The sequence below is a fragment of the Candoia aspera genome, chromosome 1 (genome assembly GCF_035149785.1).
Source record: "Candoia aspera isolate rCanAsp1 chromosome 1, rCanAsp1.hap2, whole genome shotgun sequence".
NCBI lineage: Eukaryota > Metazoa > Chordata > Lepidosauria > Squamata > Boidae > Candoia > Candoia aspera.
The window spans coordinates 311,417,539-311,441,440 of NC_086153.1; the positions used below are offsets into that span (position 1 = coordinate 311,417,539).

The 23,902-nt window shown below is 44.4% G+C and overlaps 1 protein-coding gene across 1 annotated transcript; it reads right to left on the reverse strand.

Annotated features, from left to right (window-relative positions):
* Window positions 1-1,263: 1,263 nt before the first annotated feature.
* DEGS2 (delta 4-desaturase, sphingolipid 2) lies at window positions 1,264-23,178 on the reverse strand. Its single transcript, XM_063290318.1, has 3 exons — window positions 23,070-23,178; window positions 9,510-10,252; window positions 1,264-2,237 (listed from the first exon to the last, which is right to left on the reverse strand). Exons 1-3 carry the CDS (start codon window positions 23,149-23,151, stop codon window positions 2,091-2,093), a joined length of 972 nt encoding a protein of 323 aa, XP_063146388.1. The 5' UTR covers window positions 23,152-23,178; the 3' UTR covers window positions 1,264-2,090.
* Between the last annotated feature and the right edge of the window lie 724 nt (window positions 23,179-23,902).

Here is a 23,902-nt window from a genome sequence, read left to right on the forward strand (position 1 = left end):
GTCCTCTAACTCCGTGGCCTCCGCTTGGCACAGCTGTACATACCAATCGGCTGCCCTCCCCTTCAGCTTGTTGGCAATAAAATTAATCTTACCCTGTTCTGACCGAAAACTTCGCCCCCAATCCTCCATATAATGTCTAGCATTTGTGATGAAGAAGGAGAGCGTGGTAGGATCCCCATCAAACTTCACTCCAAAGGATGGAAAGGTTCTTACTGGCTCCACCGGCTGTGGTGGCTCTGCAAACAACAGCGTCCGTCGAGCCCCCAGTGGTGGTCGATCTCTGGATGCCCTCAGCTCCCTTCCTCCCAATTGACGGGGAGCCCGAGTCTTACTTCTTCCCCGGAATGATGATAGGGACCTCTGCCTTGGGAAAGCCAGCTGGGAGGGGTCTTCTTCCCAGTCTTCCTGTAGGGACCCCGGGCCCCTGGGGATATCCTTTAATAGGGTCACTATCATATCCATTTTGTCCTCTATTGCTTTCATGCGGGCAGGGGTGACAGGCTCTTCCAAGGGTCTATTGGTCACCACCACCCTCGGTGATAAGGGGATTTTGGGTTCCCAGGATGGTTGTGGAGATCCCCTCCCCGGTGCTGCTTCCACTTCGAGTTGGGGTTCACCCCCTGTGGCACCCTGCACCACCAACAATAGCTCATCCAATTGGACATCTCGCCTCTCCCGACGTGCTGCCCTTTGCGCTCTCGAAGTTGGAGCTAGCAGAGTCTTCGTCGAGTCCGGCTCTTCTTCGCTCCCTTCCTTGCGAAGCGGAGGTTCGATCATCGCTAGCGCTCCTCTTTACCCAAACTTTGGATGGGGCTAGCGGAAATGATATAAACGATTCTCAGCTTTATGTAATGGTTGCCTAATCCCAAATACTCGGTCTCACAAGCTCGGGCTTAAAGATAACTGATTTATTAAAGGAATAGTATGCAAATACAGAGAAAGCTGAGAATGAGCAAAAGCGCGCCAAATACAAACTTAAAAGCTTTGCCTGTGAGCTAGTCCCGCCCCAATCACCCGTCAGTGCGCACCCCCTCCCAGGTGCTAGGAACCGTTACACACGCCTGGGAAAGTAACCTTGAACAGGAGTGCAAACCCAAACATACATTCCAAAGTTTCAAAACAAGGCAGAGCGCAGGAATGGAAAAACCCAGCCATGAGCAATGCGGGTATACACGGAAAACGGTCTGACATGTGAAACGTTACGATGTTAACAGAACATTGAAACAGGGAACATGACAAGAAGTGAAGCACACAAACCATATCCATCACTATCAAGCTGTGTTATCTCCCCAATTACACATAATTGTGTTAAGAATATACTTGTTTCAGTCCATTTTAGGATGCAATCCTAAGCCCATTTACCTTGATGATTGCATTAATTTCTATTTAGATTACTTCTGAGTAGGTACATGTGAGCTTTCTCTTTGTGTTATATAACTTAAAGCCATAAACAGAGCTGTCTCCTTGTACAAGTTCAGTCTCCTTAAATGTACACTACTGGGCACTTAGTAACCCATGCTTGCAGCAGTGTGGAAATTTAATCATTGCAACGAATATACATTGGTAAACCTCTCCTCTAAGAATCGATAATCTTTATTTTATAGCTCTCAAAACCATTGTCTATCATAACAGTATGAGATGAGGAATTCCCACATAGTTGCACGTTACTTACAAGCTACTTAAATGGAGTGGAGATCCTCCATCTTCCTCTACCTGAAGAATTCCCTATCTACCCACAGAGATAGAAGTCCATTGTATGCAAATGTCAGACTTCCCCAACCTTGTACTCTTAACTCGTCAAAGTATATAGAGCTAGCCACCTTTCTTTACTTTCCAGGTCTGTAAATTCAAGCTCCTCCCTCCTCTGACTGTGTTCCTGACTTTTGTACTGCACAGTAGTAAAGCAAAAGCTTTTTCACCAGCTTCATTTGAATATTTCTTCATACTTGGATTTAAGAAAAATCCATTGGAATCAGAAATACACATCAGCTAGGCCTACATAGGACGCTTCATAAAATGTATCATTTGTATTTGCGAAGGAAAGAAATACAAGGTGCAGAAGTCCAGAGAGAAAAAGCTGGAGTTGGTATTTAGCAGGATTCAGAAACCAATTTGCATTTTCTTTTAACCCTTGAATAAGGACCGATGTTATCATCAAAAACAAAGTTCCAGAGAACATGAATCCATGACTGGTGCTGAGGCAGGGTGTCATAATATTCTGCTGCTATTTTCTTTACCTGTAAAGATCAAAAGGAAGATATTAATCAGTGATCTCTCACCTGCAAAATACTTAGTTTAATGCCATTATATCTCCTTCATTATCAAAATTGATGAATGAATCTATAAACATTCCCTATGAATTTTTCAGTGTTCGTTGAGACAGTTATTTACATAGCATGGTATAAAACTTTGTTAATAACAGGCAGCTTCAAATTTGAGAGTGCAGGTGCTAGTTTATTGACTCTTCCTCTGCCAATGAATACAAAGTTCATAATCAGATGTATAGGCAAGGCAATCCTAAACTCATAATCTAGTGTCGGATTGTAGCTTAAAACCTTATACCACAATATGTTCTTGAATGTTCATATGACTCTAAGAAATAAAAGTTGCTATTAATTTCAGTTCCTATCCAAAATAATACCAGAACTTCTTTTGAACTAAGAAGTTGAGATTTGAAGGTTTTTTTCCTGTGTCGTCATATATTTACAACAAAGAGAATGAAACAAATTCATGTCTTGACTTTTCTACCTTCGCAATGGGATCTGAGTAAAATTTGTACAAGTCATGAACTGGTTCATAGATTGGGTAGATATTGATATGCCCTATTTCTATTTATTATGAATTTATATTTTATTTATTTATCGAACTTTATTACTGCCCATCTCCCCCACACAGGTATTAACAAATCTGTTGTGATAAATGATGACTTGGACATAGAAACACATTCAAATAGGCATTCTTAGACAAACTGGAAACCTATCAGCTTAACCTGGTTGATGGAATTGGATACATAAATATGTAACATAATTTACCAGGGACTTTGGCATGTGGCAGATAAAAAATTGAGGCAAGGTGGAACAGGCCCATTCTAGCTAGGCATAACATCCACTGAAATTCATTCAAAATGATAGCAATTTGCATTTGTGACCATGGACATCTCCTATACTCTGTCCATAAAGTGTGCTCTCAGAGCCAACTCTTACAATATGCTGACTTTGAGATAACTTGATCAATATAGCAGTTTTATCTGTGATGTCTTGTTTGTTTATAAATTGGAAATTCCCAACAATATCAGCCACAATGGTTAACATGAATAAAATCGAGCTATCATAGAATATAATATCAAAAGAGCTTATACAATCCACAAAATAATACAGCAATATAAATATCCAGTGTAAAAAACTCCTAGAAAATGAAGGCTTGAGTATAAAAATGAGCTACTACTAGCTGCTACTTCTTAAAACAGGCCAAGGATGGAGCAGTCTGGCTCTCTAGGGATAGGGTTATCCATAAGGAAGGTGCCACCACCAAAAAAGAACCCTCGTTCTAGTTGCTTCCAGTACCTGCAATAAGGTGAGATTTATTGGAGCAACTGGTATGTAACATATGGGAAAGCTGATCCTTCAGATAAGCAGAGCCCAAACCATTGAGGGATTTATTGATTAAAATAAACTATCTGAATCTAGTCCAGTAATCTGCCATGACAAACATTATATGCTCCTGCTAGCAAATACCCAACACAGGTCTGACAGCTTAATTTCTGAATCTTCTTCAAGTACAGCATTTAGGTCTCCCAATATGTAACTTGAAGAGAAGGATGCTTCAGGGTCACCAAAGGCTCAATGGCTCAAGCAATGCACCCTAAACTAGAATTGGTCATATTCATTTATGGATTTTCGCCACTAGCTTTCTAGTCATTTCTTTGCCTGCTTCTTTCCTACAATTTCTTTGTAGACCAAGAAGAACCAAAAGCTCATCAAACAGAGGAGGCGAGTTGATTGTTTCAGTCAGCCACCAAGGTTTCAGCTGATAGGTTTGACATAACAGCAAGCTTCCTCACTAGTGAACTCTGGAATTCAGTGGATTGAGAAGCTGCTAAGGGCAGGTCCTTTAAGTTGTCTCCTTGCCCCTGCTGGGAAGTTGTCCAACAAACTGTGACTATGAGGTCATCTATCCATGACAAAAGAGTCACTTCTGGCTCTTCCATCTAAATAGCATCTTCCTTGGTGTAAAATATTTAATGTGTGTAATGAGACAGGGGCAGAAATTATTTGAGAGAAGCCACCAAAACCATGAATTCCTGAGCTGCAACAACACAGTGACCTTCAGCACCACTTCCAAGACCAGCTCTGGTGTTAGGTTACAAGTCATATAGTGCACCAACAGGACCTGCATCCTGTCATCACTCCATAAATTCCAGGTACAGACAGAATTCTTTGTCACTCAGTAATTTTTTTTAAAGTATGAAAGTATTGTACTATTAAAATTTGAGTTTGTACATAATACAATATAAATAATTTGTTACACAATACTAAGTGTACTATTCCAGCTTATTCACAGAATGAAGAAGAATCACTTAGTAGAAGACAAGAAAGAGACAAGTAGCAGAAGAAAGATTAAAAAATAGTGCGGAAAATTAGACTTAAAGGGGGAACGAAGAGCTGAAGAATGCAAGCAGACTGGATCTACAGCCTAACAGGGACTAAAAGTCAGACAAATAGCTTAAAAGTTAAGGAACAATAAAGATAAAAGGATATGGGTTTGGAGAAAAAGTGATCAGACAAGAAAAAGCAAATGGATTTTTAAAAATCAGGAGTACAATCTTCAGCTTCTCTCCCCTAACCCCAGCCAGGGAATCTACCTGAACAAATTTGAATAGAAAAGTAAGACAATCAACAGAGCAGTACACCCCAAAGTGCTCTGGTAGGCAAAATTTACACAATTGATAAAAGTCACTAGCTACCTACTCATCTATAACATCACTCAGCCCCCTGCCCTACTCTATCCATTGATAAATGCAGTGGCGTCCACAGGGGTAGTTGAAATGGACAAGTTGGTAGACATGACAACATGACCAAGCCCTGCCTTTTTATAGGTGTGTGTAATGTAAACTCATGTACAAAAGGGATGGAGCTTGGATTGCAACACTGCATTCTCCATGTTTTAACCATCTCCATAGACACCACTGTATGGAAGGAAGGTTACAACAATATTTGAGACTCTGAACTCCCATCAAATCTCTGAATCATCTTTTCATTTCTTCAAAATGCTTTAAAGGCACCTGATTCAATTACATGAAAATACACTTGGAAGTTTTAATTAAACCAAACCCCTTTTGAAATGAATCATGTCCTTCAGGCATATGGCAGTTCTAACAATTACTTGCCTACTGCAACCCCTTAGGCCTATAATGACATGAGGATGCTTTTGGAAACTACTCAGCCAGGCTATTAGTCAGTGAAACCTATAATTGCAGGACAGTGTGGTCACCCCATGGGTTACCAGTAGGTTTCCAGGCCCAATTCACCTATAAAGGCTTAAACAGTAGGACATATCAGGGAACACCTTGACAAGCATGATTCTGCCCATTAAACACTGAGGGACAACTTACTCTAGATCTTCCACTCACCACCCATCCGAGAGATTAAGGGAATTGGACCAGGACAGGGTTTCTCAGTAATAGCCCCTGGTTTCTGCAACACCTTCCTGCCAGTTAGCCTTTTGAGGTAGTCCAGACAAGAAGCACAACCATGAATAGTAACTCTTTATTGTAAGGCTGCATTAACAGAATTGTGCAAGATTAAAAGTATTTCCCCCCTCCTTTCCTTTTACTCTCTGGAAAACTAGGGTGGATCCCTTCTGAAATGCTTCCTGCATCTCCTGTCCTCCTGTGGGCTGAGAAATCTTTCATATGCTGGTTGTCCAGTCTGCAGCTCTTCCTCCTGTCTCCCAAGGTCATTCCCATATGCCATTATACGCCCAGAGATACAATTGGTCCCTATCCTCCTTGTGCTCAGCTGCTTATCATCTCCAGAATCACAGCTTTGGAGGAGCAATAATGCCAACTTGGGGGTGTGAAGTGTTGGTTATAATGTGCTATTGGCCTAAACCAGCACAGCTCTTCTTATGTACTTAACTTCATCCTTTCCATTTTACTTAAAGTGTGCTAAACAAATATTAATTATAATTTCATTGGTAAGAGAAAATAGCAAGGAGATAATGTCGGAACTGGTTCATTGTTACCTTGGACCCATTCAGAGAAAGCAAAAGACCATTGCTGACTTCCTCTTCAGATTTTTTTTAAGGAGATACAATAATTTTTAGCATCAAAGGATGCAGTTATACCATCTAATTCAGCCTTCCCCAACTTCAGCCCAAATTCCTCAGCCAACAGGGCCATTGCTGAGAATACTGATGGCTGAAGCCCACATATATAAAGGGTGTCCAGCCTCAGGCAAAGTGATCAAAATGCACATGATGCATGCCTTGAAATCCCTTATGGAGCAAAGTGATAGATTATTGATCTGTATCATTCAGAAGGGGAGGTGAAATCAGTCTGACCACTCAGATGCCTGCCTGATAAATTGGCACTATCCTGGCCTTGTTTTTTAAAAAGAAATATGCGCAGCTTCCAATAAACCATATAATGGGGGAGTGGGTGCTTTAAGATATGATTTACACCAAAGAGCAACAGTACAAGATAAAACAAGTTAAACCCACCCTTTAAATTCCATGCACGGACTTTCTATTGACCCCTGCTCCTGCTGCTCCCAATTCCATGTTTTTACACAAAACATATTTTTGTCCTTCAAGTGAAAGGCTCAAGTTAATTGGTGTTAAAATGTAATCGAATGTTTCCAGTCAGCATGCCCTACCTGGAGTATAACCCAGTTTGTCAAGTTTTTGTACTTGGTTTTTCTGGTTGATGTAGACTGAACCAAACATCCTGAAGCGCAACAGAAGTTAGTAATTTGAGGGGCAATGAGCCAGACAAAAAAATAGCCACCTGCCCAGAAAGGCATTCCAAGGCTCTCTGAATGCTCAGCACCCAACCTCAGTTAACTCATTCCTACTGCAGTCGGTCTCTTTGTTCCCCTCATGGAGAAGGAGCATATACCCTGGTTTATATTTGCCAATCAGTTGACACTCTTAAAATGGTGGGTATATTTGCATGACACCCTGAAGTACAAACTAGCCAGCCACGTAGCGACTTTAGCTGTTGGGCAACACCCATCCATATGTCAGCTGATGATTCAGTGTATCAGACAAATTTAAAGAACTGTACTAAGTAATCCATGGCTAAATTAACCATAATTAAGTATGTTGCTTTTCTCTGTGTACTGAAAACAGTGTATGTGTGTGGGTGTGGGTGTGGGTATAGGTTAGGGGGGAGTGGTATTTGTAACCCAGAATCAGTAAAATGTTAGCCACAAAATAAAGTGTTTGATATTTTGTGCTCCATAAAAAATCAAGCTATATTTTTAATAGGATGACGACTAGTTTTGAATGTTCGCTTTATGTTCTGGAAAAATTCAACTTCCTTGTTCTCATTTGTGCAAAACTACCAGTCATTAAATGAATGAGAATGTCCCCATCAGGCTCTTACTCCTTTAATAGGTTACCTATTTTGCTGCAAATATTAAACCCGTATGAATAATCCATTGTATTAGTTGGGTAGAAAACAAGGCACAGTGTGAACATCTCACCCCATGGTAGCATATTCTTCAAAACAGGATTAAGGTTAGTCTTATTGTGTCACTCTTCAAATATTCTGATGGGGAAAGCTGTGCTAAGGCCAAATTAAACATGTGTAATTATGGATTTTATTAAACAGCCTGAAATTGGACATGCCCATCATGTCAGTCATTAACACAACACCTCCCCATCACTCCTTCTAGCCCAGTGGAATGCTTTTCCACCCTTTCTTTTTCCACCAGACAGACCCATTTCCAAAGAAAGCATTCGCTGCCATATAAGATAAGAATGCCTTTGAAGGGAAGGGTGAAGATGAGGTATTATCGAAAATCAAAATCAAGCTGGATTGTTGTTTTGTCCTACACCATAAATGAATAAAGAAAGGTGGAGGAGAAAGTCCAGCAAGGGCATACCCAAAGACAGATTACCCAAGTATCTGTAGGGATGGTTCAGAAAAAGCCGAGATGGTAGTCTCCACTGTGTGCAAACCTTGTTTTTGGCCCCCAGACTGAATAGATAATATTCACATTATCTTTTATTATTGGAATGTTGAGAAGGCAGTGGAAGATAACTTCTCCATGTGTTTAACTTCTTTAATAGCTACCCATGTTACAACATGGCTAAAGACTCCCCAAAACTGAAGTTACTGTTAAGGGTGGCGAGAGCCTTCACAAGATAATCATTACAACAAAAGTTTTAAGCCAAAACCAGAAACTCACACTGGAAAAAGGAATAGAAGAATGTGGTTTATAACAGGCTAGCCTGTTGATTGTGAAATCAACATCAAATCAAATCCAAGCCGCCATGTATTGGCACATAAGGGCGTATTTACCTTTCTGCAGAGATAACTTGCTGTGTGTGGGGTTTGGGGAGGGACCACAGATGCAAGGCAGATTCCCCTTTAGGCACTGATTTTGCATTTGCACAGTGCTATAAAGTAGTGGAAAAATCATTTGGGAGTTCATTTTTTTATGGTACAAGGAAAAATTAATGTTTAACTCTTGAAAGCAGATTAGTACTTTTTAGAGAGGTTATACAAATAACATTCTAGCTTGGCAATTACATACTGGGGTGTGTGTGTTGTTTGAGGGCGGGCTGGTATGCAATAAATGGCAGAGTTGTGTTACTTTCCATTAGAATGGTGTGTTTCTCTGTGTGTAAAAATACACACAGATGAATCCAAGTTTATCTTCACCTCAGGACACTTAATTGTCAGAGAACAAGTTCAGTTCCAAACACTGATGCAGTTTTATATAAAATTAAGTTCATAGCTTGGAGCAGAAGGCAGCCCTAACGTATATCACTAGGTAGGTTTGGGAATATATTACTCACCAATAATTCCTAGTGAAAAACAATTAGTGAAATCAAGTAGCCTGTCAACTGAGTAGGACAAATGTAATGGAAGATGAGGAAGAAAAACTGAATTATGGCAATTATCTCAAAGCACATACACTAATACTTGTTCATACTCTAGCTGCCTCCCATTAAATAAGGACAGAAGAAAGTGTCAGAAGCAGCCATATTGACTTGCCATTTCATTTATAATCCAGTAGAAAAAACAAGGATGATCATTTACCCATAAATTTGATTTTGCACTGATAATCATAGAAGCATTTTTCATAATGCCTATAATTTTTCCCCTCAGTCCAAACATATTTTGCTGAAAGGGGGTTAACCAACTGACTTTTCCTATGTTATTTAATTCTATTATTTCTCCTCCCTGTTACAGGACACAATGGGGCCTTTGAAGGAGTGTAATAAGCAATGTACACAAATAATTTGAAGCACTGTAAGGAGGGAATATCGGTGCTTACCATTGGCAGCCTACATCCAGGAATGCTGGGAAAATCATGGTGTTCCATATGATAGCCAACATTAAAGGTGATCCAGTTGAGTGGTCCGTAGTACGAATATGTTTCATATCCTTTCAAAAACATGTAATGCTCTGCTATGAAATGCCCAGAAACAGGGTGCAAACCCATGCACAGGATCGTTCCTGCTATTAAGTAAACAATAGGCTTCCAACCCCACAAATAATAGATTGTAAGGTCAACAGAGAATTGTACCAAAGCATTAAATATTTCCATTTCAGTAATTGCTTTAGGGTTGACATATAGTGGCCTCAAACTATAAAGAAATGGCTGGAAAACAAGCCAGATCAGTTTCCGAAACGGAGTACAGAAGAACCAGCCCTCAAAATCAGTAGGGATGTCCACATCCAAAGCATCTCCGCCAAGGTATCGATGGTGGTCAATGTGGTACTTCTTAAAAGAGGCAGAGTAAGGTAATCCAACAGGCAAGTTGGCGAAGACTGCAAACCATCTATTCCACCTGGCCTGCTTGTTGCCAAAGGCCACATTGTGAGAGATGTCATGGATTGCTAGCGTCATGGAGTGGTTGATGCAGCCCCCAAAACTGTAGGCCCAGAAGAAAACCCACTTCCAGGCTAAATTTCTCATCAGGTAGCAGGCAAGAAGCTGAGTGAATACCATTCCTGTCACAATCCATTTTAAATGGGGATCTGGTCCCATTAGAGACTTGATGGCTGGATATTTGGCTGAGGGAGGAAAGAAAGATGAAATTAAATGCAGTTGAGAACAGTCTTGCTCCTATGAAATTAAAGAGTCATCTAGCCCAGCAGTGTCATGTCACCACTCCTTTGACTGACTATACCACATCTATATGTATACCTTGAGACAGAAAGAAGAAAAGAGATTATACTGCAAACCAAATTGTTTGAAAATTACTGGAACTACATACCACATGTAATAGTAAAAGACAACAGCAGCAAAGTGTGGAGCCACCACTCCATTTATATGAGGAACTCTTTTATTGTTTATTAATATTCCATTGTTCTGTTATAGAGCCCATGTCCCAGGCAGTCTCCTAGCCAAACAATAACTAAATTCAGACCTGCTTAGTTTCACAAAAGTTGCTCTATCACGTGCCTTCAAATCCTTCCTTGGGACCTTCCAACAGAGGTCCTGGAATCTGATATTTCATTATTTGGTTCCATTTCCCCATTAATTAGATAACTATTCTTGTCTAAAGCTTTGTTACTTTAAATAAGGAATGATTACTTTAAACATTTATTTTAACTTGGCTTAATGTGAAATTTAGTTCTAGACCTAAACCTCAGCTACAATTCTGTAACTAAATACTCTCCCTCTAAAAAGAGGCCATTGGGAAAATATGCTGAAAAATCTGACACCAAAACATGATGCCCATGAGAATGTAGCACACTGTAACTCCATAATCCCTGGGCAAAGATTAAGAAGAGATGCCATAGAAGAATTTGATAGCTGAACACCAGGGCCAGCTCAAGGATATATGACCCCTAGGTGCCACCTTCCTCTGATGCAAAGAATTGCATTTTAGAATCATTTGGAAGAAGGGGCAACGTTGGTGCCTCCGAAGCTTTGGAGCCCTACTCAGCCTTAGCCTACAGCTGGCCCTGTTGAACCCAAACATCTACTATCAGAATGTCTAGCACTAAAAGTAAGAAGGGACCCATTTCTTACGTTGTTTAGCAATAGTTGGGTTGATTTCCTACAGCTGGGGTAAAAGATTAAGATATTTTTTATTTGTAAATAGCCAGTCTTATTTAACTCTATCAGATATATGAAATGTCACTTTCTGGAAGCAGCCTTTCTGAGCTTGGTGGATGTCAGCCCCACTAGCTAACCAGACCATGAAATCAACTCCACAGGATTACAATTACTTTTATTGAGATTGGCTATAATAACAGAATTGTGCAAGTCTTGCACTGCTCCTCCTCCTCCTCCTTATAGTTCAGCGACTTGGGGGAGGTGTCTGGGCCACTTCTGAATATAATCTAGAGGTTCTGGACTTTAAAAATGGAGCCTTTATATTTCCATCAAAGTCATCTTTCTCTCTACGCTGGCTTAGAGATGAGAAGGGACCAGTCCACAGGATTTTGCTGCTTTCATCAGCATGACAAAAGCAGCATGGTGCTGTAAGCTCCACCCTTTGTGGGGAGGTGTGAGATGTCACTATGCATACAGAAAGAGGGCAAGGCAGTCTAAGCCCATTTGTTCCCTGCAAATGCCTCTGGTTGGGACTGCAACTCCTAGAATACCCAAAAAACCACTGTTGGCTGTGCTGGTGAGATTTCTGGCTGTTGTAGTCCCACAAAATCTGGAAGGTGAAGCTGAGTTAGAACCTGGCTCTTTTCCAATGAGCACCCAGTGGTTGGAGAGCAGTCAATGGTTCTATTTTTATGTCAGTGGTACATATTACTCTTTGAGGGAACTCTTTTGAGGCCCTTTTATACTGTGTATTGGGAGGCGATACAGGTAGCCCTCACTTACCAATGGTAATTGAGACCAGGAACTCTGTTGCTAAGTGATACGGTCATAAAGCATGACATCACATGACCGGGCCAACTTACAATGGCAGTTGCGGTAGTCCCTGTTACCATCATTAGGCAAATACCACATAGTCGTGGCATCCCGTCATCACAAGATCACCATTTGCGACTTACTGCCGGCTTCCCCATTGACTTCACTTGTTGGAAGCCAGCGGTAACCATGTGCCTGCAGGGATGCTGAGATGGCCGCAATTATGAGGACCCATGATAAGTCCCCCCATTCAGTGCCATTGTAACTCTGAACGGTCACTGAACAAGTAGACATTAAGCAAGGACTTACCTGTGCATCTCTTAACTTTAGGGGATCACCATCCACAAAAAACCCAAGCAGAAGTATTTCTATAAAACCCTGGAGACCTAGCTTTAATGGTTAGACCCCTCTTGCACTGCAATCCAATTAGAGGATGGTGCAACCTTGAAGCTATGGATGCTGCTAATGCTGGCAACAGTGTTAGGCACTCCCAGAGCTCTTTGGTTCATCTGCCTCTCCTGGAGGATTTCGATAACTGTCCTTCACACAAATGTTCAACCAATTTTCCAGGATACCAATTTATCCATTGCTCCTGCCACAAAAGGTTTGCTTCAAATGGCAAGTCATTATCCATTACAAAAGGAACAACTGCCGATTCCTGGCAGAAACTGGTTGGGATCCTAAGTCTGCTCTCACATTCATGAAAGTACTCCATGAAAAGTTTCACTCAAGTTAATAACGAAAAGTTTCACTCGTGTCTCTGCGCAATGGCAGTTCCCTCTGTTCCCCAACAGTCAACTCCAAAAGACTGGGAACTTTGCAGTACAATATGGGAAGAGCAGAACCAATAAAAATTGCCTCCACTGCTGGAAGAAGTGTTTGCTGATCTCCGTCCTGCCTATTTCAGATAGGAAGAAGCCCTTGCTCTGCCAAAGCCAAGATCCAAGCCAATGAGACTTGTGGCATCTTTGAGGCTATCAAGAAGTAGCCTTTATAGACACATGAAGATATTGTCAAAATAGGTAGTTTATTCAACAAGGTTAGCAATAGTCTTGAAACTAGGGACTGAAATGCTGTACTGTGATGAAAGACTGAAATTTTGAGCCCTGGCTCCCTCTAGTGGTGTCTAAGAGCAGAGGAAACGCATTACTGTATCCTCAAGTACTCTGTGATCTTTCTATCCTGCCCCTATCTAGGTTGGTGATGGGCTTCTTAGGGTGGTGTTTAAGCTTGCCCCTGGGATCCTTTGCTTCCAGGAATGTACAGAACAGCTCTGCTACTTTGGCTTTATAAGTCAGTCTTGACCCCTGGAGACTACATGGACAAGCCCATGTAGTTTTCTAATACCAAGACAGTTTATACAAGGGAATTTGAAGCAACCATCTATTGCACCCTCCAGATGTGTCTGGTCTGTAATTCCCAGAATTTCCAGCCAGCATGGCTTCAGCATACAAACCTAAAAGACATTTCTGCCCCAACAAGTGCTACTTGCTATCTTCAAGGGAGCAATATAAAACATTAACTAATGCCATTGATTTTTTTTTCATGTGTCACTTTTTCTTTTGTTTACCTTTGATCAAGCTGGGAGATACTACAATCCAGCATCACGTGTGCATTGTCCTTTTGACCTAGCTTTGAGATTAATTTTTCACAGAGAGCCAACCTGCTTGTGAGAAAGAGAGATTGCCTTGCCATGGGCAGGAGACCAGAGCACAGGCTGCTATCCAGCATGGAGCCCCTGGCTGCTCCAGTGTCCCCTTGAAGGCAGCCATGCATAACTTTCATTGATCCAAGGGCTGCTTCAGCCTTTGAACAAGATACCGTGGGCCACACAAAAATAGTAAAATGGTGGGATGGCCATTTGATTTCTTAATTATTAATACTTGTACTTTAAGCTTATGCAATTATGTAATTGTTAACATTTAGCACTTGCAAAGATTCTAATCCCTGTCCCACTCCACTATTTCCCAGATTTAAATAAATTAAGATCATGTGAGTAATGCCCTTCCCAGATTGTTTGTAAGTTTGTTCATAAACTTATCAAAAACATCTAGAAGAAGCATACATAAAAGGACAGACCACTCTGACAAATGGAGAAGAACGGATACCCCTCAGTCTAACTTCACACCAACTACTTGGAAACCAATGGTTCACTGTCACCTGTAATACTCTTAAACCTAACTGCCATGTCTCCAATTTCTTTTTTCAGTTGCAAGTGGCTTCATTCATATCACTAACATCAGAGCCTGTTCTCTCTCTATCCCTCTCTTGCTCAAATGTATTTAGATAATCAATAAGCTCTAGATAACAAAAAATGCACACACTTCAGGGATTCTGTTGTCCACAGAGATGTGACAATCTGTTAAGCAATAAGCATCTCACCTCCTTAATCACAACTTTCCTATCAACTGTCCCACCTATAAAAGATCCCTTTCTGTCCAAAGCTGAACTACTTTTCATTGTGGTTTGGATTGTGACTAAACACCATATCTATATACCCACCATGTGGAGGAAATTATGCAAAACATCATAACTACATGGCAGAAGGCTCTTTTTAAAAAAAAAAGTCAGGACAAACCATTCCATCATATGCTACAGGCAATGTGATACAGCCATATTGTCAGGCTCTGCCTGCTACCCAGTAAAACACAGACACTAGTGTAGGCTTAGGTTGTTTTATTTGAGTATAGAATGCATGCCCTTAGAAAAGCTGAGAGCGAGTGGAGCGCGCCGGAACGGGATTTAAATAGCCCGCGCCGGTCAGCGCTCCACCCCTCCTTACTCCGGGTGTGCCCCGAGCCCCGTTGGTTCCGTTGCCGGTAGGTGAGGGGTCGTGGAGCCCCTCCTGTGCCTCGGGTGTTTCCTTGACTGTTTTTCCCGGCCGGTGATGGTCATTGCTGGGCGATCAGGTTTGTAATCTCTTTGACAGCTCAGGCACGCCTCGTGGTCTGGTCTTGTCAATTACCTTCTTTGCAACATTGTATCCCTTCTGCGCCTCCGGCTAGAGTCGATACTTTGTTGCCAGCACCTGTTGCTCTTTTGTTAGCTAGTTGCCTTTTCCCTTAATCCGCCCGGTACCCATTTCCCTGTATTGTTATGTGAGCTGTTGCGATGTCACAAGCATCGCAACGGTGATCATGACATACTGCCCCCCTTCGGGAAGGTTAAGCCGCGGGTTTGGAGTAGGCGATGTGGAAGGTGTGGATCAGGTCAGGAGCCTGGACGTCACGGGCAGCGACCCACTCAGGGTGTGGAAAGTGTTTCCACTTTATGAGGTATTGGAGGGAGCCCCGCTGCTTGCGGGAGTCAAGCACCTCCTTTACTTCAAAGTGTTGCTGCCCGTCTATCATCACTGGTGGGGGGGGGCGTGCGTGGGTGCCACCGGGAGGGATCACTTGCTGGCTTGAGTAAGCTGCAGTGAAATACCGGGTGCGGTCTCTTTAGATTATGGGGCAGGTCCAAGCGCACCGTGACTGGGTTCACTATTTGTGTCACCCGGAATGGTCCAATAAACTTGGGGCCCAGCTTCTTTGATGGTTGCGGCGATTTTATGAATCTGGTGGATAGATAGACCATGTCTCCCACCTGAAATGTTGGTTGCTGGCGCCGGTGTTTGTCCGCTTGTGATTTGTATGCTGTTTGTGCCTCTTTAAGCGCGTCCTTGATGACCGGCCAGGAATCTGCGATTTTGTCACCCCAATCACAGGCAGCCACTGTTGGGGACGGAGGCTGAGGTAGTTCAGGGATGGAGACGAACTCCCGACCCGACACCACCCCAAATGGGGTTTTTCCAGTGCTCTGGTGTATCGCGTTGTTGTATGCAACCTCTGCAAACGGGAGGAGGTCTACCCAGTCGTCTTGGTGATAGTTTATGTAGGAGTGGAGGAATTGCTCCAGTGTGGCATTAAGGATCTCTGTGGATCCATCCGTGAATAGGTGTTCATGCAGCACCTCGTTGATGAGTTGCATGAAGACCCCCGGAGCCCCCGCAAGGCCGAATGGCAGTACCTTGTATTGGAAGGAGCCCAAGGGGCAGTTGAATGCCGTTTTCCACTCGTCCCCCTCCCTGATGCGGATTCTGTAATATGCCTCATGGAGGTTGAGTTTGGAAAACACCCTTCCCTTTGACAGGTGTGCTAGCATGTCCTTTACGAGGGGTAGTGGGTATTTGTTGGATAGGGAAGTGGAATTTAATCCGCGGTAATCGGTGCATAGTCTCAGGGTGCCGTCCTTTTCCCGAAATAGGATGGGTGCTCCAACCGGCGAGTTCGCTGGTTCTATGAAGCCCCTGGAGAGGTTTTTATCCAAGAATTCCCGCAGCGCCACTAATTCTCTCTGGGTCATGGGGTAGATTTTGGGCTTGGGTAATGGGACGTCTGGGAGCAGTTCAATTGTGCAGTCCGTCTTGCAGTGGGGGGGTAATTGGTCCGCCTCTTCTCCGAAGTCATCTGCAAAGTCTGCGTATTGCTCCGGTAGTCCTTCTGGGGGGCCGGGGTCGTGGTTGTGGATGACGACTTCTGCCCTCCCCACCATCGGAGTAGATGGTTTGTCCGGTGTCTGTGCCTGGTAGACCCTGTCTTTGAACTTGATGGAGCGTGTCCTCCAGTCTATGTGTGGGTTGTTGCGTGCTAGCCAGGGGATCCCCAGCACTATTATGGGTTTCCCTATCTGGGTCACCACAAAGTTTATTGATTCCTTGTGGGTGCCCATTGTCAGGGTGACCCTTCTGGTCCTCTGGGTGGCCGGTCTCCCCCCCGCTGTAGAACCGTCTAGTTGATGGAATGCCAGCAGTTTAGGGAGGGGGAAACAGGGCAGTTTTAGTGCGGCGACAGTGTTCGGGTGGATCAGATTTCTGGAGCAGCCAGAATCCACCATAGCTTCGGCCGCAAAGGCTCTAGGGCCGTAAGCGAGTTCAATTGTCCCTGCCAGGATGGAGCAATCGTCACTCACCCTGGGGTTGTTGCGCCCCTTCTTCACCACCTGCCCAGTGGCGCTGCTTAGAGCAGGTGGGGGGCGTTTTCCGCCGGCTGTTCTTGGGCGTCGATCGCGTCCCCTGCGAGGTAGGCATCTGCATCCTCGTCCGGGGTTGCTAATGCTCCTGTCAGCTGTCTGGGGGCGGTTGGATGGTTTGTGCAGCGTCTTCGGTGTGGGTCTGGGCGGGTGATCCGTCGTTCTGTTTGTGAAACAGTCCGCCGCTCAGTGGCCCATTTTCCCACACCTGGTACACTGGCCGCGGGCAAGCCTCCATTGTTGGTCTGCATGCCAGGTTGGGCCCGGCTGTGGGACTGGTCCTCTTGTGCTGGGCGGGATTTTGTCATCTGCGGTTGCGAGCAGGAACATGCGCTGAGTGTGCTCTGCTTTACTGGCTAGGCAAATCCAACCCGTGAAGGGAGGCTGGGTCATCCCTGTAGAGTGCCCATTGAAGCACCTCCCAGTTGAGGCCATGCTTGAACATGTCGATCAGGGTGGCCTCCGACCATTCCGTGATTTTGCCCGCGAGGACCTTGAATTTGAGGGCATAGTCGGCCACCGTTTTTCTTCCCTGCCACAGCGCTTGGAGTGTGCACTTGGCCCTTTCCTTCACCAGGGAGTCCTCAAAGTAATGCTTCAACTTGGCGAGGAAGTCATGGAAATCGGCCAAGGCTGGGGCTCTGGACTCGGACATCTGTACGTACCAGTCCGCAGCCCTGTCTTGGAACTTGGTGGCCACCGCCAAGATTTTGGCAGCTTCTGTGTTGAAGCAATGGCCGTATTGGGCCATGTAGTCCCTCGCATTAGTTAGGAAGAAGGACAGTTTCGTGGGGTTCCCGTCAAATTGTACGGGGAAGTCTTTGGCGAACCTCCCAATTTGCGGGTCCCCTACCTGTGGGTGTTGAGGGATGGCTCCCACTGGCCTGGGGCTGCGAATCCCTGCGACAGTGTCTTGTGCTTGGCCCCTTCCGCTCGAGGTTGTTGGCGGGGTGGGTATGTTGCCCCGATCCCCTCTTACCCCCTGTGCTGCCTCAGTCTTGGAGCGCTCGCTGACGATTGTTGCTAGGGACTGGAGCATATGTTCCAGGTCTCGTACCTTGGCTTTCAGGGTCGTGTCCTCGTCTGCCGATGGCGGGGACAGGAGCAGGTGCTCAAAGTATCGTACCCTGGCTTCCAGGGCCGTGACCCTGTCTGGCGTGCCCTGGTCGTCCGACGTCGGTGCTGCCTGGTACGTAGTCTTGTGACTTCCTGCTCGGGCGTTTGGGGGTAGCAGAGCCTCCAGGTGGAGTAGTTTGTTCCTGTCCGGGATCCTGCTCCATCGGCCCAAGCGAGGAGTTGCTGGTCCCCGGCTTCGTCTTCCGTCGGGGTTCTCCCGTCTGGGTTGGAGCTCCAGGTCTGGAACTGGGGTGTGGTGTGGGCAGGGAGGGTGTCTGCGTCTCCTTTCGGGTGCGCTGCCTCCGCCTCTTGCAGGCCATCCTTCCCGCCTCTGGTGCGAAGTGCTGGCTCCATCGCTGTCCCCGGTTCCGTTTTTCACCAGTTGGTCTCTCCCGTGGAAAAATTTTCGTCCGGTGGAGCTTGGCGATTTTGGTTTGGTGACTCTCAGCTTTATGTCAGGCTCTGCCTGCTACCCAGTAAAACACAGACACTAGTGTAGGCTTTAGGTTCTGGTTTTATTTGAGTATAGAATGCATGCCCTTAGAAAAGCTGAGAGTGAGTGGAGTGCGCCAGAACAGGATTTAAATAGCCCGCACAGGTCAGCGCTCCACCCCTCCTTACTCCGGGTGTGCCCCGAGCCCCGTTGGTTCCATTGCCGGTAGGTGAGGGGTCGTGGAGCCCCTCCTGTGCCTTGGGTGTTTCCTTGACTGTTTTTCCCGGCCGGTGATGGGTCATTGCCGGGCGATCAGGTTCATAATCTTTCTGACAGCTCAGGCGCGCCTCGTGGTCTGGTCTTGTCAATTACCTTCTTTGCAACATTGTATCCCTTCCGTGCCCGGCTAGAGTCGATACTTTGTTGCCAGCACCTGTTGCTCTCTTTTGTTAGCTAGTTGCCTTTTCCCTTAATCCGCCCGGTACCCATTTCCCTGTATTGTTATGTGAGCCGTTGCGATGTCACAAGCATCGCAACAGTGATCATGACACATATCTGTTCAAATGTACTAGTTTCACAAAATTAAAATTAAAGATTTTGACTGGATCTTTTCTCAATATACTTAATGAAGTAAAAACAATAGACAAAGATCCATAAATTCATACTCCAACTCATCATCATCACCTGGTGAGTGGACAGTCATGAATGAACAAATAAATAATCTGCTCCCTCAGTTGTTGAACTGCTGTTCTGGACATATCTGTATTTACCATTTAAGTGGTTTTTGACCTATGCTTATGCCTGCTTGACTCTAAGTCAGGTTAAGGAAATCCTGCCCAGATTGAGACATTTTAGTAACAGCTTGTAAGGTATTTGATCTGGATGGGAGGCCACCAGATCCTTCCACTGGACAATGAGCCTAGTGCTATCACTGTGCCCTTCCACCTTTCTCTTCCAGGAAAACAGTAGCCAACTGCTTTCCTTCCTGTGGGAACATTTTCCTGGAGATATATACTTCTATATTTCTGTGTACAGATATGTGTGTTTGTGTGGGTGTATACAGACATGCTCACACATATGCGTGCACACACACACACACACATATACATAAAGTTAAGTTAAATTTCTATTTACAAGGTTGAACCATGAAAATATACTGTATATAAACACAACAGTTGAAGAAAAATTCCTTCTTTCCAGCCTGCACTTTTTTTTATACCTCCCTTTACCAGCACTAAAGAAATAGCACAAGGGTTATCTGGAAGCTAGGTGTGAAACCCATCCACCTCAGAGGACCAGAAAAACAGTAAAATTCTGAACTTAATTTTTAAAAAAGTAGAGGGGGAAACTACTTATTCCAGAAAAACCTTCCACTAGCAAAGTCTAGGGACTTTATGCTGATGCTCTGACTCAAGAATGAGGACTAGCACCTTGACACCCATTTATAAACTGGGTTACATGCAAACAGAGAAGGCTAACCTTTGGCCGCAAGATGCCTGAGCTAGTGGCTGCTTTTGTGGGAAGGTGGTTTGACTCCCTGAGCTGTTCATTCCAGCACCACAGAATAAACTCTCATAAGTCTGTTCAATTCCATTTATACAGGTTTGCCTAATTAAGTAGCTGAGCATTGGGAAATCTCCTGTCATGAGTAAGGATGGCGAGCAGGGGGCTCCCACCCAGACTGTCAAGCGCATGCGTAGCACTGAGGAACTGTTCAGCCATTCAAAGAGACACAGATCGGGACCGCCTTAGCCTTTGGGGTTTATATGGCTGGGGTTTTCCCACGCTTCTTCAGTTTGTTAGGATTCCTGTTAAGTACTAGCAATAAATATTAGAGACCAAGTCATTGTCTCAGTGTGTTTCCTGGTAGTTAGGACATCTCCCTTGGGTTTATCAGAAAGGAGGGTGGGGCCTGGCTCTCACTGGCAGCACAAAAGTCACAGAACTGGGGGAAAGTTGCTTTTCTTGGGGAAGGATTGATTTCTGGAGACAGGGCCAATACCAGCAGCAGTTCCTTATGTCTTCCTCCTCTGTGGGCCTCACACAGTCTGTCATTGCCACAAATTAGTCTCACATTGATATTATTAAAGAATGAACAATAACATAAAAGGTACACTGTAGCATGCTGGTAAAATCTAATTGCCACACAGCTAACTAAAGCAGTGTTTCTCAACCGTGGCAACTTTAAGATGAGTGGAGTTCTACTCCCAGAATGCTGGCTGGGGAAGTCCACACACTTAAGTTTGCCAAGGTTGAGAAACACTGAGCTACACGACTGTTTAACAGTGTAATGATTGCCTATTCCAATAAGAGGAGTCTCATCAGTAGTTACTAGAGAAAACTAATTTATTGAATGAATAGTATGCAAAGTACGAAGAAAGCCGAGAATGAGCAAAAGCGCGCCAAATACAAACTTAAAAGGCCTTGCTCCCGTTGCGAACCCTCCCCTCAGGCTAGCATAGCAACCACCCACCCCAGATGCTAGCAACCGTTAGAATCGGCCTGAGAAAGTAACCTTGAACAGCAGAGATAACCCAAACATACATTCCAGAAGATCACAAGTCAGCACCAAGGAAATTTACCAGCATGGCCAGGCAGGCACGCAACTGCAGCTATGACATGTGAAACGTTACGAGGAACCATCAACATCAGAACGGGAACATGACAAACAGGAAGCCCACAAAGATGTGCCCTCCTCAACGTTTTGAATGCAGCCTCCCAAAGCCATTCCCAAAGTGACAGAAATGATTAAATATATGGTGGAGGGCTAATCATGTTGACCACATTTATTTCAATTCAATTAGATTAGGTTAGATTAAATTTTGGTCCTGCCTCATTTTTTTTCTATTATTATTCTTACACAACCCAGCAGATTGTTCAAATGTGAAGTGTGACCAATTCCTCAAAAAGAGTTGCGCACCCTCAAAAGTAAGAGAACATGATAAGACAGAAGTTATTATTTTCACAAATTGTTAAAAGAACTGAAGAAGGAACAGAAAACTTCTTGCTGCAAAGCACGGGCTTGATAGCCCTAGATAAGCCTCTCCCTGTTCTGCCTCAGCCCACTCTTCTGGCAAAGTGAAAGCAAAGTTGCTTGCTTTCAAACGCACACCTTTTCTCCTACATCCTAGTTCATTCCATACAGAGAAAAATATACAAAGCTGATTTGATGTTGGTGGTGGTGTTCTTGAGTTCCAGAAGGTTCCCTTTAGCTATCTAAGCTTTATTTGTCATATATGTATTTTAATTAATTGTGCCAGTAGGTAACCACAACAAACTGTAAGTATAGAACAAATGTATAAATATATTTGCTAGAAACAATCTTGAAGCTATTTGATGCTTTTTTTTTGGGTGACCTTGGAGAGAAAATCAAGAATTAGTTAATGTTTGGATAGGGTTGAAACTAAAGATGCAAAATGAGTTGTCCTCTTATAGGGCCCTACAGTATCTCCTATGTATGGGCCATTTCAAAGGCATTTGCACAGTAGAATTTCTCTGTCAATGGAATCCCATCTTAATGACACAGTGGAAATAGCAGAATTAATATAATTAAGGGCAGAGATGAGGAAGAAGGGGGCTACAGCCCCTTCAGTGATAATGTATATGCTGTTTTGCTTTTTCCAAAATCTTTCAAAATAGTTTCAATTTTTCAAAATAAGCCAGCCTTGCTACATTTGGGAATCCTGCTGATTACTTCCTTCCAAATCCTACCTGGAGAGCACGGACAAACTGCTGAGTTGTCACTCCTTTATTTTTATTTTTTAGATATATGGCAAACTATAGCTTGGCAGGTTTTGTTGTTATTGTTCAGCATAACTGCGACAAAGAGGAATTGTTGTGTCCGCTAGACTTCTTATGCCCCGTAGTCCCACCAGAAAAACTTGTATCCTATCCTTACTACTATGACTTACTTGGTCAACCCTTTTGAAGAGTCAGTTGTGAAGGAAGCAAAGAGTCTACATAGGAAATGGGCTTAAAACCTCAGTTTTGATCCCCCAGATTCATACACCCCATCCCCCGACTAAACAGGAAAAGTTATCCTCAGCACAGGGCAGCGCCTGGCGCATTACAGAACATAAAACGAAGGAGGCTTGGAGCTGGTTAGTACTTGGGTGAGGAAGCCACGACTATGGATTAGATAGGAAGCTGCAAAGAAGGGGGCAGGGGCAAACCAGTTCCTCCTTGTTGCTGAGGAAATTATTAAGGGTTCTCACGGGCACCAGAAAACAAACCCGACTATAGGGAGAAAAAGAAAGAACGGGGAGGAAATCCAGCCCGCACTACTTCATCCGAAGTGATGGCACCGCGCAACAACTGGGAAGCTGAGGGAGATAAACTGCAACTGTTTGCTTTTAAGAGGGGAAAGAAAGATGGACGGACGCACCCGTCTCACCAAAAGAAACGACCTTTCCAGTTTTTCTGAACGTTAAGCCGCCTTCTCGACCCCAGCTTACCCAAAATCTCCTTCCTCCGCTGGGTGTGGGGCTGCTCGGTGTAAACCCACTCGAAGTCCCCGCGGGTGACCCGGTTACCCATCCCTGCCAGGCTCGCCTCGGCTCAGGAGAGAAAAGCGCGGTCCGGCGAGGCACCTTATATCAGCTGGGAGCACCCTCGAGATAGACCCCGCCCGCTTCAGCCAAGTAGCTCCGAGAGCCTCCTACCCGGATGCTCGGCCTCGCGAACGGAGCCGGCCCCGCGCCTGGGACTCTGGAGAGCCGGCGCGTGCCATCAGCGGCTGCCCCCTTCGCGAGCTGCTCCGAGCCCGCCGGCTTCCTCAGGTGCAGGCTGCGGAACTGCTTGTCGTTTGGGGCAACTGCTCCTGGTCCACACCGAGCAGGAGGCTCCCAGCCCGGCCTCGGCAACTCTGGAGGAACGTGGGGGATGGAGAAACCAAGAGGGGCTTGCTGACTGAGGAGGTAGGAGGAGGAGACCAGGGAATGGGCAGAAGCATCGGGGCTGATGGACAAGGCAACCCTTGGGAGGAGTAGGGCCAGAGAGAACAGTCTCCTGCCTGATCAGGGGTGAGACCCAATGAGTTGTGGAGCACCTTATAATGCTATACCGCTTGGTTTAAGTACCTTGCCGGTAAGATCCAGAAATAAGAAGCAGTAGTCTTCCCATGCAAGAAGAATGCAGAAGTGTGCCAGAATTACAACTTCTGGAAAATCTTCAGGTTACTAAGGTTGTAAATTATCACAACAACCTTCTGAAAACTCCAGAACAAAATCAAGAATTTTAAACATTTTTTTTTAATCCTGTGGAAGATACTTGATGTGTTACAGATTCT

What these genes read in the sequence shown, in the direction of transcription:
- DEGS2 (XM_063290318.1), bottom strand. Translation starts at nt 23,151, where the DNA reads ATGGGTAACCGGGTCACCCGCGGGGACTTCGAGTGGGTTTACACCGAG. An exon ending in GCGGAGGAAGGAGATTTTGG is followed by an intron (nt 10,253 to 23,069) that starts GTAAGCTGGGGT and finishes TTCCTCCCTCAG; the next exon opens with CCAAATATCCAGCCATCAAG. An exon ending in CTGGATGTAGGCTGCCAATG is followed by an intron (nt 2,238 to 9,509) that starts GTAAGCACCGAT and finishes TGATCTTTACAG; the next exon opens with GTAAAGAAAATAGCAGCAGA.